The sequence below is a fragment of the Poecile atricapillus genome, chromosome Z (genome assembly GCF_030490865.1).
Source record: "Poecile atricapillus isolate bPoeAtr1 chromosome Z, bPoeAtr1.hap1, whole genome shotgun sequence".
Taxonomy (NCBI): Eukaryota; Metazoa; Chordata; class Aves; order Passeriformes; family Paridae; genus Poecile; species Poecile atricapillus.
The window spans coordinates 118,155,388-118,170,545 of NC_081289.1; the positions used below are offsets into that span (position 1 = coordinate 118,155,388).

The window sequence follows — 15,158 nt, forward strand, 5'->3', positions numbered from 1 at the left end:
TATAATTAAAATATAATATTACCCATCCATATTATTAAAAAAACTAACATCCCATGTGAGGCTAACTGAATTCTGCTGCAGACAGAAAGTAACAGAAGAAGAATTTGCCACTCCTGTGATTCATAATAACACATATCAGACACTGCAAATAACATGCCTCAGTAGGTCATTACACTGTAAAAGGAACCATGCAAAACCACTCTTTACCAGGATGAAAAAGACACTGGAAGCATCAGATCATTTCTGTTTGGATCTGAGCCTGTCTGAGGGTGCCCCAAAACCACCTATCCCTCTACCTATTTTATCACCTCCTTCCCTTACATCTATACACACACATACAAAATATATTGGCCACTTACTCTGTAGACCTCCTCAAGCAGCAGCTTAGCACAACGCTGGCCCAGCTCCTCAGGAAGCACAGGTGCTCCCTGGCCCTGAGGGTTTGAGGCTAGCTCAGCACTGAGAATAGTGCCATTGATGGTTTCTGCAGTAAGGCACATGCCAAAACCTGGTGATCTGAAAGAAAGGGAAAAAGCACATTTCATTTAAGGACAAAATTGGAGTAATGAGCCAAGAACTTCAAGTTATAAACAGCTCCTCCTACAGGATGACAAATGTCCTGTTTGATACAATAGACTGACGCTGGAAAAAGAAAATTAACAACAGTACTTGAAAGTCAAATCCAGTACCACTTGCCACAAAACCCTCTATGCTGGCTTTACCATACTCTTTAAACATGAAAAATTTAAAAGTAAATAAAAAACCATACAAACCTTGGAAGTGTTTGTTGTTTTTTGTTTTGTTTTTTTCTTTTAAATAGAGGAGGATATGTTTCACATTTATTTAGTCTGTATTTGATAAACATTTCAATGGTATCTGGTGTCTCTTCTCTGTGACATTCGAAACCAAAACTATCCTTCTTTAAGACTTCAGCTCTTTTCCCTGGAAGCCATGGTATTTAGCAAGATTAGACTAATTAGTATCAAGGATACTGCTATCATACTGGACTCATACTTAAGATTAATGTGTCTACAACACAGTAGCATCAGAAACCAAGCCAGCCAGGTTGAAAGGGATTCAGTTCCTCTTCCCAAGCTATTGTTTATCCCTCTGCATGAGCTATATGTAGTAAAAATAATGTTGCTGCCCCAATTCATTTGACTTTTTAAATATCATAAATAGATGAGAAACAAAATCAAGACCCAAAACCCACACAGCTCCCAGAAAAATTTTTGCAATTCTGATCCTGTAAACAGTCTAGAGCCATTAAAGTTACAAACCTGGCATATTAAATATGATGAAGGATTGGAAAAGACAAAAAATGCTAAAAAATTATTCAACAATTTCTAGGTTCATAAACTTTTAAATCTAACAAATTTTAAGGAAATATTTCAAAAAGCAGAAACAATGCATGCCTGCATTTGAGCATATAGACAGAAGACAAACAAATGAGCTATCCAGAATCTTTCAACCTCAAGGAAGAGTAACAAGAGGACGACAGAAATGACAGATACCAGCAAAATTGTCTGAATCACATCCACTACTTCTGTGTTCTGCCAGCAAATAAAATCTGTGGAAGTACAATAAATTACTTTTCCAGTCCTCACTAATGAGAGACACTCCTCCAGCCATTCAGCAGAAGACAACCTGTACTGCTTTAACACTTCCTCAAAACACCTCAGTCCCATCCTTAATATTACCATTTCCATCAAAGGGTACAGTCAACTTTGAATCTTGGTTTCCTGAACATACCATCACACCTTTGATCTTAATCTCTCTTCAAAGCAACAGATTTAAAAACAAAGGGTGCTCAAATTGACTTTAGTGGCAGTGTAACGTAATGCAATGATGTACTGCACTTCTTGTTTAGGTAAACACACTTCTATCCCTGTCACGTAAGTAAAACAAATGTATCTAGTAAATCACCCTTTCTTTCTTTCTTTGTGAGAAATATTTATTTAAAACCAACAAAATAGAAGATTGTGATCTAAAACTCAGTAAAATTAGATCAGGACACCCTAGCAGATGAACAAATGCAGAATTACACATGTTTCCTGTAAATTCTGGATACTCACTTTCCAGAGCTGACCCCCTTCATATGATCTGTGTAGATATAGATGTCTGGGAGGAATTTATTCAGGATGCCCCTTGCAGATTCCACCATTCTGTTTGCCATCTGTGGTGACACTCGGACAGAGTATCTACATTTCTGAGCTAAGAAATCCAGTGTGGTCACAAGAAAAATTTAAAGCAGAGACTGACAAAAGTGAAGAGGCCCCAGTGCATTATTTTAGAAAATGTGTGGTTTATACATCTATTCATGGGCTTCTCTCCACGCTCCTGTACCTAGAGAACCACATGTACATGTTTTCTGCAGTATTTTTATTGATATACCTTGAAGTGAAGTATACAGAACATGTGCTGAAGAACAGGTTATAGCTAGGTAAATATCTATCTTGAAAATGCCCTTCATCAAATTTAAATTGCTGTTCTGTCATCTTGTACTTTCTTATGATGGAGGAAGTCCCATGTGCTCTGCTCTTCATGTTTTATTAAAACATCATCCTGAGTGAAGTTTCTGTGAATTAGCAGCACAGAATCCTGCCTGTTTCTGTCAGGGAGAAATTGGGAAGATGAAGAAGAAATTGCAGACAAATGTTCCAACAAAAAAAACTGAAAGGCTCTAAGAAAAATATCTTTGCTATCTCCAACTATTTTGCAGTGTTTTGAGGCTATCAAATTCATTGGCTCTCTAGCCACTCAGCATCTGAAGGTTCCAGGAAAGAACCTACCACCTTCCTACCCACCCCAAGCCACCTCCTCACAGTACAAAAGAGGCAAACTTTCTGCTCTTGTACCTCAGGTGCTGCTTCAGAAAAATTCCCAACAGATCTTCAAAGGACATTACACTTTAAATTCCAGCCCAGCTACAATGCAGACTCATGCTCTACACATTTAACCACCTGTCTGCACATACATTCACATAGAAATGCAGGAAAATACACTCCCTAAACTCCCAGCTGCCAGGGAGGAATTTCCGTTTCTACAAATTTCTATAGCATCTCTTGTGGAGCAGGCAAACCAAAAACTTTAGGATCTTAGGGAAAAATCACTAAAAAATAATCAGAAAACTGGTTGTTCTGCACAGTTGATGCACTCAATATTTTGGATTATATAAAAGGTTGCTGTAATATGATCTCCACAGCTGTGAGGAGATTTACTCAGACGAATCTTGGAGGAACAAAGTACACTTATAAAAAACATAAGGAGTCATCCTTCCAGATGTTTTGTTTTCCATTGCCTTGAAGGACCACTTACAAGCCAAACTAAAATGAGGCTGCCTCTCACCAGGCTTAAAGGCAAACCTATATCCCTAAGAAAAGGCCCAGGAAAGTCCACGGCAAGGTAGCAGTTCAAAATTCAATCAGAAACATCAATCAAAATCAGTCAAAGTGGTCAGAATGGTACTGCATGTTAATGTCAATTTAGAACAATGGAAGTAAAGTCATGATCACTGCTTCCTCCTCCACACAGAAACATATAGAACTACTTACTACAGAGCAGAATGGAGGCATAAGAAAATTACTTTTTCCATCAATATACCACAGCAAGTATCACCAAAAGCACAATGAGCTGCCTCTTTTTTGTTCCACAGCACACACATCCAGTAAAACTGCTCTTGCTTGGCACTACTACACTTATCTAAATGCTGCAACTGGACAAGGTAGTCAAAACATCCAGTTCTCACACACAGTTGTGACAGTATGCCATGAAGTAAAAGAAGAAACAGGTGCAAATCTACACCTCTGGCAGAAAACACGACCTCATCCTGCTTTCCTTTTGCGTAATCAATGCCAAATCACGTTTGGGACTCTCAGACACAAACTACATGTTGGCCACTGCTTAAGACAGTTTCATGTAAGGAATTTCTACCTTCTTCCTACAATGACAGCAAATTCATGAAATATACCATACAAAAGCCACAAGAGAAAAATAAAATTAAAAAGAAATAAACAATCCAAAACATTGACTAGATTTGCAGTTGTTTGAAAAAGTTCACAATAGTATTTTGTGCCCTCATCTCCTTGTGAAATAAAACCTCCTTCACTTCCACATGCAATAGTACTACCAAAGGTGAAGAGCCGAAGTACTTCCTTTCGAAACACACCAAAAAGCTCACTGTATGCTGGAAGGTGTAAACTGAACTAAGATTTAAGCTCCCATCTAACTTGCGCTACACTAGTAACTGCCAAGACGTCACCTATTCAATGCGCAACTAAACTACATTGGTTACTACTGAATTTACACACAAAGATATCTTTTAGTGCTCCTAGATTATGCGATGGAAGGTATTTTAACTTCTTCTTGCTATTGAAAAGATTTTAAATAGTGCTGCTCAGATTGGAATTTGCTCACAGATGCTTTTTGAACAGCAATGTTTTGAACACAGGAGTTTTGAGACACAGCCCTGAAATCTAGCTGTATGACCCTGCCTGTGTTACTCAGATATATGCTCAGAGACATGGGTGCACTTCTGTGACTTCCAAGTTAGGGGACTTTTTTTTAATAAGCAAACTCTTTTAAAAGTAGAGAAACAAACAGACAAAAAGGATACGCAGTTCCTCTGATGCGCTTGATTTTTCCAGGGTCTGTGAACTGAACAGGCTGCAAGACCTTTCTCACTGGGCAAGCAAACAGTATCTCTCCACCCCCTTTGGGAGGCATTCCTCTTCGGTTGATCTAGAATGAATAATGGAGGAAAAAAGCAGGTTAGTAAATAATACAAAGAATGAACCTACATACCCCAAAATTACACTATTATTTCACATAGGATAAAAATGCTTTAAGTAGGGGCATTATGTGAACACAGGCAAGAAAACTACCTCCTAAAGGCAGAAATGGATGTTGCGTCAAAACTAAAAGCAGGCATTGATTCCTTTGCTCCTTTCAAGTAAAGTAAGGCATGGCTTCTCAATAGGAAACAGTGCAAAACCAAACAAAAACATCTTTACCAAAAGGCTTAAGACTTGTCTCTAGTAGCAGATCTGCACCTTGCTGCTGAGGAGACTAGAACTACTTGATCTGAGTTCAACTGGTTAAAGCATGGTGCTGATAATGCCAAGGTCATGGCTTTGATCCCTACATGGAACATTCACTTAAGAGCTGGACTTGATGATCCTTACAGGTCACTTCCAACTCAGAATATTCTGTATGTGAGGAACTAGAATGAACTCATTCTCACTAACAGGCCTGTCTACCTGACCCAATCCCACCATTCCAAGCCAAGGACGGAGCTGGGACACCGACCAAGGAGTGGGTCTGGCAAGGAGGCCCCCAGCCAGACAGGGCAGGGCTGGGTGAGCAGAAGGCCAGTCCTGCTGTGGGGTCACAGGAGTAGAGGCTGACAGCGCCAGGACAATGACATGGGCACTTGGGCTGTGGGTGGGGTGGGGGTGAGGGGTGAGGCTTTACACAGCAAGGCACCAGCAGGCCCCAGTAGTGCAGCCACTTTACACATTTCTCCAACCTAAAAGAAACCCCAATGTTGTTTTATATCTGGATTTACTGGGTGTCTGAAGACTGTAGTCTTTAAGAAAAGCTTCTTTCCTCTGTTTTCCAAACTGGAAGCAGACCTCAACTACCCAAACACCGACCCAGCTCTCCTACAGGTGAAAAAGGTTAAAGATGCCATTTTTACTCCCTAGCCCCAAGCATGAGGCAGAATGAACAAGTAGAAATAAAAAGTTAATAAATTAACTAAAAAGCAACAAAAAGCAGAATGATTTCTCAGTCTTCTTCAGAGACTAAGAAAAGTCACTGCTTTCTCCTTACCCTCTCTATCACCGTGTGGCTTGTATCCACAACTGTTAGAGACTGTTAAACCCACAGCAAGCACATCATCCTGTGAAGTACGGCAGGAGAACAATCTCAACACGTTTGAAAAGAAAGGAACAAACTGTCTTACCTTGATTTCCAGACTTTCACCATCAATTCCAAACTTCTTCAGAAGGGGTAGAGCTGTTGCCTTAAGGACATCAACCTATGGAACACAGAATTGAAAAAAACCAACTCTCTATTGGAAGTTAGGTTAGTCAGTAATTTAAAAAATCACTGAATTATGAGGTGACTAACAGAGACAAGTCTTCTTCATAGAAGGTATTTTATGGGAAGACGTGCAGCACAGACAGCTTCATCTAGTTAGACTATCACAGTACATCATTACTAAAAAATTTCCTAGAACAAATTACTGGCAGATAGAATTTCCTATTCTGGCTTTCTTCCTCAGCCTGATTTTGAATGCCATTATGTAAAACAGCTTACTTGTTTCTCTGAACAGTGAAACATTTCTCTGAACATTTCTCTTTTTATTGAGAAAATAATATTCTTCTGTCATAACTAAAAAATTCCTATAGCTGAAGAAATTAATGCGAGAACCACTGCATTTTTTCAATCATCACTGCAAGAGCAATTTCTTTTGGCAGAAAGATCATTCTTCTATCAACAACTTCTTTTTACCTGTTTCTAAGAAACAGAAGCATATAGGTAGCTTCTACTGAAGCACTTGAAAGAATCTGAAGTGGGTACCACATCATCAGTGTGCTCCCTTTTAAGCCAGGTGCTTACCAGATCCAGGTCTGAACAGAATTATCCTTGCTGTAGCTCTTCCTAATTCCTAAGACTACAGGGACTGCCCACTTCTTCCCTCTTCTGAAACTTCAGTGGTATTGCCAAAAGTGATAAAAATTATTTAGCAGTGCAACAACACAGGGAGTTACCCAAAACAAATAGCTGTGGATAGACAGGATCAGGACAGCATGACCAAATACAAAATAAACACAGACGAAGGAAACAGTCATGAGGTAGTCAGCATTTGATGAGGCAGATAAAAAGCACCCTCTTTCCCATGCCTTCAGCCAAAATTCAAAATTCTTAAATTTCAATTTCTCTGCTTTGAAGAGAGTGGAAGCCACTGGCAAAATGGCAGCACATACCTCACCTACAAATCTGTGAACATTCTGTTAGTGGTACCTGAGGAGCTATGAATATATGTTCTCATTCTCAATTAATTTTTTCAATTCCTGTTGGACAACATATTTCCTTTCTAACAGAGAGACATTTGGTGTTGTTTTCAGTATCAATATTTTAATGTCTTCACTAAAAAAAATAAACCAATGCTTAACTCCTTTTAACCTACAAAGTTTATGTTTTTTTACAGCCAGGCTACCTTGCTTTGGCCCTTCAGTAGTTTTCATTAGCTGTAGAAATTCGACTTTTGGAGCAAAGCCTTTACCAACACGCATGTGCACAAGCATGCAACTACCACTGGCAGAAGTCTCAACAAGCTGATCTGGTTCAAATTAAAATCACACAATGTTTCTTCCTCCTTCTCATGAAACAAAACATACCAATAAAATGAAAAAGCTTTACTGTGTAGGTTAAGAACTCAAAAAACTTCAAGATTTGTCATAATTTTCAGTCCTCAGAAAAATTCCTGGCATAATACTTAAGAGGTATGAAACAGACATATAAGACTGACTGTTTCAATTTTGCTGCCCAAATAGAGGAGGCAATCATCAGTATTTGAAGAATGGGAGAAGGGTGTTCTGCCCCGCAGACAAGTGGCGAGTTGGGCAGGATGTGAAGCAGTTCACTGAAAATCACAAAACAGCAGCCAAACTGAGTTATAAACCCATTTTTCTATCCTTTTGCCTATTCTCAGCCATAAACCACATCCCTTAGCTCCCCTTGGAGGGCAGTTATTCAGTTTCCAGTACAGACAACATAGCACCAAGTTCCACCAAAACAGATGCATCATACAACTGATGGTATATCTCACCGCAAATGACAACATTCTAACTCCCATAGATACTGCTTATTCACAAAGTTGTGTAAATGCAAATCACTTCCTGTAAAGAAATCTACAATAGTGAAGAAAAAGGTGGAAAATTAAGTTCAAGAATTCCTTATCCAGTGCAAAGATTTAAAAAAAAAACCAACAAACCAAACAAAACACCCAGATAGAGACCCTGCAGCCCATGGCTACCTAAGAAAGGGAAAAACACCAGTTGGCCTGTATTATCCATTAGCATTGCACAGATCATTGTGCCCCACCATACACATGTTGTTATGTTTCGTGAAATAGGGCCTAGATTGGGAGGAGGGGGAAGAGCAAAAACAGAGTTTAACAAGGAATAAAGAAAAGTGGGAAGAAAACTCAGTAGGAAAAACTTGTTGTTTTCTACACAGTTGAGTTCTGATTAAGATTGAAGATTACTGCTCCCAAGCTAAAGTTTCATGTCAGCATGACTCATTCGAACTCAAAGCCTCATGGCATAGCTGTAAAAAATCTTCAACACCTGGAAACACAAAGAATGGTTACTCTAAAACAGGTTACTGCAGCTGTATCTGAATGTCAGAATGACAATACACAGAGAAGGAAAGGAAAATAGGAGCTACTGTTTGTGTGCCACCTCCATTCCCTTCAGAAAGGCACTTCACAAAAGTCTCCCCCCACATATGTAATCCCTATACATAGAAACTTTAAACTGCTTCAACCCACTCCCACATGGTTGGTCCCACAAGCTACCCAGGGTCAGATCTCACCAGCGATGGCACAAGAAAACATAATGCAAGTGTAGGCTGCTAATGAACAGTCCAGGCTTATCTATTCCTTTGCTCCAGTGAGAGCAAAGTAGCATTCCTTTCACCCAATTAGGATGTATCACTCACACAGCAGTAATAATGTGCAATATTATCAGAGCAGGAGGGATCTTTAAGGGACCTTAAGTTCACCTGCCCCTGCCATGGACAAGGATACCTCCCACTAGACCAGGTCCCCATCCAACCTGGCTTTGTACACTGCCAGGGTTGTGGCATCCACAGGCTGATTTTTTCCCAGTGTCTAATAATACAACAAATAATATGTACAGTATTATTAGTAATTATGTCACCACAGTCCCAGATGGAACAAGTGCATGTTCAGTGGCCACGGTACTCTTTAGGACTGATGCCAGTTGTCAAAGGGCTTTCCATTGCCCCCTATTGGAGGGCTATTAACGTTTGTAAACAAACACTGAAGTAAACACACGCTCTTATACTCTGGGAACACAGACTGATCTGTGCCTCACTGAACTCAGCAAAAGTCTTTCCTTCAACAGGATGTCCTTTAGAAACTCTTCTTCTCAGCTGGATCTCTTCTACTCTCCTCACAGCAGGAGATCTATAATATTCCCTTGCATGCACCGGACAAGGAGGTCTCTGGTAAAGAGCAACCTCAAATCCCACAGCAATCACATCCCAGAAATACTTTTGAGGCTGTGTAAAAGCCAAGATCTCAGTGCTGAAAGTGGATTTCTCAAAGCCCAGTGGGTCAGCCTACTTGTTCAATGTCACGAGGGACAGGTCACAGTCCTCTGGTTGCACACACATTCCTGCTCCTTGCCTCATAGATGCCTCCCACTGGCTACAGTTCTTCATAAACTGCTCCAGTGCGGGTTCCCCATGAGTTCACAAGTCCTGTCAGCAAACCTGCTCCAGCATAGGTTTCTCTCTCTCCATAGGCCTACAGGTGCTGCCAGAACCCTGCTCCAGTGCAGGCTTCCCACAGCTTCACAGCCACATTCAGGTATCCACCTGCTCCAGCACCAGGCCCTGCAGGTGGATATATACTTTGCTGTCCACATTTAGGGGTTGCAAGAGGACAGCTGCCTTACCATGGTTTTCATCCTGGAAAATACATACAGGGGAATCTCTGCTCCACTGCATGGAACACCCCCTGTTTTCACTGACCCTGCTGCCTGCAGGGCTGTTTCTCTCCCATATTCTCACTCCTCTCTCCTGCTCCAGGTTATTCCACAATTCCAACCCCCCCCCCCCCCCCTTACTCCTTAAAGCTGTTACCCCAACAGTGCTACCACTATCACTGATGGACTCAGACGTGGCCAGCAGTGGGTTTGTCTTGGAGCCAGTCAACGTGGCCTGTGTTGGATGAAGAGGAAACTTTTATGAGCTTCTTACAGAGGCCACCTCTGTAGCATCCCAGCTTACAAAACCCAGCCAGACAAATCCAATACAACCCACTAAGCTGAAATAGAGAGGTTGTTACACGAAGAGCAGCAAGGAAAACACCTAAACTCCCACACTGTAGTCACACTGGTTTGCCTTTCCACTTTCTCCTTGGAGAGCAGAAAACATACAGACAGATAAACAAGTTTAAGCACCTCTTTTTGGGCAAGCATAATTGTGTGGGTAATAACTGTTCACTGAGTTTATGAACACTCCCTGTCTACTGAAAAATATAAACCAAAATGTGGGAGCTTCAGACCTCTGAACAATGAACTAATATGATTTTGCAGAAACTCTTCATTGTTCACATAATGCACTTTATACTGTTTATGGGATCACGCATTACTTGATTAGTTCCTCCATCCTGTTTATGAATTTAGCATGCATTTTTCAGGATTGGTCACTGTCCAGGCGTTTGACTGCCCCCTGTTATCTGTTTTTTGTGGTCTTGTTTCTCAGCCTCTTCTTTCTTATTTTAGAACAGTTTACATCGTAGCAACCTTGACAAATCCTAGTGTCTGGTAAGAAATTCTACAGATGGTTTGGCTGGAGCACACTAAGGCCTGAGTTATTTAGATACATTGCTACACCAAAATCAATTTAAAACAAAGTTTCCATTTACTTAAGCATACAAATCAATTAGGGTAGCACTTAGATTTGTGGTTTTATTCTCAGAAACCACCAGAGACATATGTTATACAAAACAACTTGTAAAAGTCCTTAAAGTACCTTATTGGTGTGCACCAGGATTAATGCTTACTCACACAAGTTAAACAGATGTAAAACTAGGTTGAAATCAATTTTAGGAACTGGTATTCGGTTACAGCCACTTGAAAAGTCAATGAGTATGAACTAAATCACAGTAACTGAAGTTATTACTGTGTTGCCACTAAGACTAATATGCAATTGCTACTATAGCACAGTTAACTTAAGATGTAATTTTTTATGTGCATTTGATTTACACTTGGTGTCTGAAGCTTGGAGTCAGCTGATGCATGCCAACCCACTTGTCTGAGTTTTGGCAAATGCAAGCACCCACCCTTCAAGCAAAGTGGCCTTAAGTCTTGCACCCATTTGAACTAAAATAGTTAATATTAGGCCCATGTGACTGAAGCCCAAAAGGAGATAATTTCCAGAATCAAGACTCTGTTGCTTAAATAAGTGTCCAAATTTACTTGAAAGCCGTATGAACATTGGACTACTCTTCATCTCCAGATTATGCAAGAATTTCTCCATTGTAATTAAACAGTCAACAGAAAAGGATTTCTTTGATTCTTAGTACTTACCAGTTACAATAAGGACTTCTAATCACAATGACTGAAAGGGTAGCAAAAAATGCTTCCTCTTTTTTTTTTATAGTGCTGTGTACAACCCACTTTGATCATCCTTTGACTCATGTGGTTGTCTCACGGAGCCACGGGTGAGAGAGTGAGTTTTTTAAATGACCAGAGAAACACAGCTGAAAAGACAAATTCTAGGACTCAGGGACTCCTGTAGTATCTGTTGCATTTTACAGGTATTTGTATTCATTTAAACTGGTTAAATTCCCAGATTACAATGTGCCCTTAATCTACTCAGAGGAAAACAGGCAGTGTCCAATCATTATTCAAAAAGTAAAGAGTAATGCTGCTCTCTAAAAGCAAAAAGCATATGTTTGGAGTTTTTGGAGAAAAATAAATAAAGAGCATAACCACTAATCATTACTTCAGCATTCTGATCACATCTCCCACAGTTTGTTTTTGCAACAACACTGGTACAAAACAAAAGACTGCAGATCAGTTTAAGAAACCACGGCAAGCATTTCATTGCCATCTGACCTAACACACCTTCTGGCATATTTCAGAAGAACCAGAGACTTACTACATACTTTTGCTACTATAGTTCCCTAATTACCATGTGACTTGTTTCTGATAGAAAGAAGGCTTGACAGCAGCAGTGATATGACTACGTCCAGAATCCAACAGAAGAGAAAGATTCCTTCCTTTTTGCACTCATATTTTGAAGACATTTTATACAGTAAATACACATGTAGGGCAAGAGAAATAATCCATTGAAATTCTAAGAGAAGGGGAGAACGAAACCTGTCGCAGGGCCTCACACGGCATTTAAAAGGAGATTGCAAGGGAGAAGACAGAGGCAATACAGAGCTGAACATCAGAAGGGGAATCACAAACTGAAGTTTAGAGTTTAATACACTCTATTTTAGCAGGTGCTTCTTTTGACTCAGAAAGTTTACTAATGCAGCAACAACTGCAGGATACTTCTGGATGTGACGGATGATAAAAACGCAACATGTTTTAGACACTTCTTCCCAATCTTGTTAGTTTAGGGAGAAAAAATATCCTTCTCTGATACTTGAACTTTATTACTTACTGAAGGATCTACTTGATCATTTGTTACTCCCCTCAAGACAATCTTCAATGGATGCTTCATGAAAGGTGCCAAGCAGAGCAGACTTTCCAAATAGTAGCCAATACCACGACTGGGGCTGCAGTCATGTTCCAGCGAGCCTCCATACAGAAGACCAGGCTGATAGTACAAGGTGGTACCTGAGGAAGAGGCATGAGGGGCAAACCAAATGAGAGCACTGTAGAACACTGGCCATTAAAACAGCATAAAAATACTTTGCAACAACATATGCAGGCAAATTGGAGGTAGAAGACTATATGGAAGATTATAGCATTTCCAGCACACTATTTACATGTCTGCAACTAATGAATGGGCCAACACATGAGTGTCAGTCTGTCCTGCACATTAATGTCCTCCTTTCCCTTCCCCCTAAAACCAAGGATCTCTTAGCAATCTTCAAAACGTTGATACAAGCAATTATTATCCTCCACAAAAGCTAAACCTTCATCAGTCCATCTGGTCATTGCAGTCTTGGCATATCTGTTGGTAATTCATTTGCTTTACTTACCAACTGAAAATCATTAGAACCCATAAAAAAAAAAAACACCAAAAAACTCAGACCAGGTGAGGTTTTCACATTGGCTCTTTTCACTCTAATCAAACCCTTTCCTAATCATGAATAAGCAAGTAGTCTGGCTAAGAAGTTTGCCTCTGTAGAGGGTAAATCTTTGTCTTCTACAAAAATTACTCTGGTACAGAGGAACCTTTGCCCATTGTGAATCCTGTATACCTAACAAAATACTAATTTTAGCTCTTGGGAAACAGAGCTTCCCTTAGCTCCCTGCATTACAGTGGGGCACAGACCTTCTTGCACATGATCAATTATTACAAAACTTGTCAACTTTGTTATTTCTCATCTTCTCAGTAATCTTATATGAACACCTACATCTATCAAGAAAAGACTTTGATTCTACTGCAGAAACTGATAAATCCTGGAGACAGAACAGATGAAGCAGAAAAAACAGATCTCACCTGTTTGGTTTATTTCAATCCGCGAGCCATTGGTCACTTTGTCAATCAGACGAATAAAACTTGCTTCAAAATCTAAGGAGTAGAGCACAGACAGAATTATAAAGTTTCTTAAAAGTTTCCCTTTCCTGCCTTTCACAACATTAAGGCTACTCTCACACTTCAAGTTGTGGTATAGTACCACAATATGTGAAAAGACAATTCTCTGTGAAAATAGAGATGTTAATGTGAGCCTTCATGCATATAGGCATCTCAAATCAATTGAGATGCCCTCAGATGTGGCAGCTAGACTAGTCAAACTCCTCTCCCTGGCACGCAGCATATAAAATAAGCATACATTTCTGACCACAGTGGCTTGAGGGATTACTCTTGTCCGTGATAAAACTTTTGACAATTTACATTTTACTCAGTACAAAAGCAAAACATACAAATCATAGCAAAAAGGACCCCATATATTGAAGCACAACAAGCTAATAACAGCTTCACAATGCTCTCTGTTAAAATGTTAGCTTAAAAGAAGGAGACATTTAGAGGTGAAGTGCTGCTGCTGCATAGCTGTTCCACAAACAGAATTAGTTGTCTGCAGACTCTAAAATTGGACCTTTCTGAAACATTTTATATGTTTTATTTTATAAGTCTGATATACTTAGGGCTACAGAACCACAAGTCTTCGCACTGCCTCTTTCCTTGCTTACTGTGTTCACTATACTATAGCAGTTTGCGTCAAGTAATTCCACAGTTTCTCTTGATTGTGTGGACTCTCCCCCAGAGACAATCAAAAGGACAAGCAAATTTAACCTAAAACAAAACTAAAACCATCAACCAACCAACCACAACCAAAAAGGGAATAACATAAAAAAATAAAAAATCCAAAACAAAACAAAACTAATCAAACAAAAAACAACAAGAAAAAAGCCATCCCAGGAAGAATATACTAGTATTCTAGTATCCCAACAGGGTACAGACTCAATATAAAGGCAAATAGGTGAATATATGCAGAATTCAAAACCCAATTAGTGTTAAGAGCCAACAGCATCTGCATAATTGTTTGTAGGTTGCAGAACTCCCTTAGCAATAATCCTCTGTTACTTCTTACAGAATAATCAGATGTGATTTCTCTATGTGACTCTAGGATGTAACAGATATTTAAACCACAGTGCTACCTGCAGAATTTACAGTTTGTTAATATTTGCATAAAATGATTGATGCCTCAGTCACGCAATACTGGTTATGCTCTCCGTTATGACAATTTTTAAATAATGACAGCTAATATGTTTATAAAGTCTATATTACTTTAAAAGCACTGGAGCATCTTCCAGTGCAAGAGTGTATCATTGTAAGCACACATTTCACTCCTGGAGAACACCAGTAGCAGAGCTTACAAAAGTTCTAGCCACAAAAAGCAAAAAGAGCTGCATGTTGAATTATCAACACGAATCAGGATTTATTGCTATTATTTTTCTGTTGCATTCATAGTTTACCCTTGAACTCATACTTTAAAAAAAGCAATTCAAACATGCTTTAAAAAAACATGGCAATATCTACAAACTTCACCACCACCAAATGCTGCACAGTGATAATAAATACTTTGGATCATGGTAAATGTTAAGCCAAGCACACAAGAATGTTCTGGCAGTTTTTGAGTAGAACTTTAACTATACCCTGAAGGCTTCTCAGGAGGCAGAGAGGCATCTACCCCTGTTCTGAACTTCATA

General features: G+C 39.6%; 1 protein-coding gene across 2 annotated transcripts in view; it reads right to left on the reverse strand.

Annotated features, from left to right (window-relative positions):
• Positions 1 to 15,158, reverse strand: part of RCL1 (RNA terminal phosphate cyclase like 1) — a 34,201-nt gene that overhangs the window by 17,707 nt on the left and 1,336 nt on the right. Inside the window, exons 2-7 of one of the 2 annotated variants that reach the window (XM_058826979.1) lie at positions 13,447 to 13,518; positions 12,439 to 12,614; positions 5,966 to 6,040; positions 4,616 to 4,740; positions 2,076 to 2,201; positions 360 to 516 (exon numbers count right to left, since the gene is read on the reverse strand). In XM_058826979.1, coding sequence (XP_058682962.1) covers positions 360 to 516; positions 2,076 to 2,201; positions 4,616 to 4,740; positions 5,966 to 6,040; positions 12,439 to 12,614; positions 13,447 to 13,518 — 731 coding nt within the window. Of the gene's footprint in view, positions 1 to 359; positions 517 to 2,075; positions 2,202 to 4,615; positions 4,741 to 5,965; positions 6,041 to 6,624; positions 7,439 to 12,438; positions 12,615 to 13,446; positions 13,519 to 15,158 lie in introns of those variants that run through there. The other variant, XM_058826980.1, reaches the window with a different exon arrangement.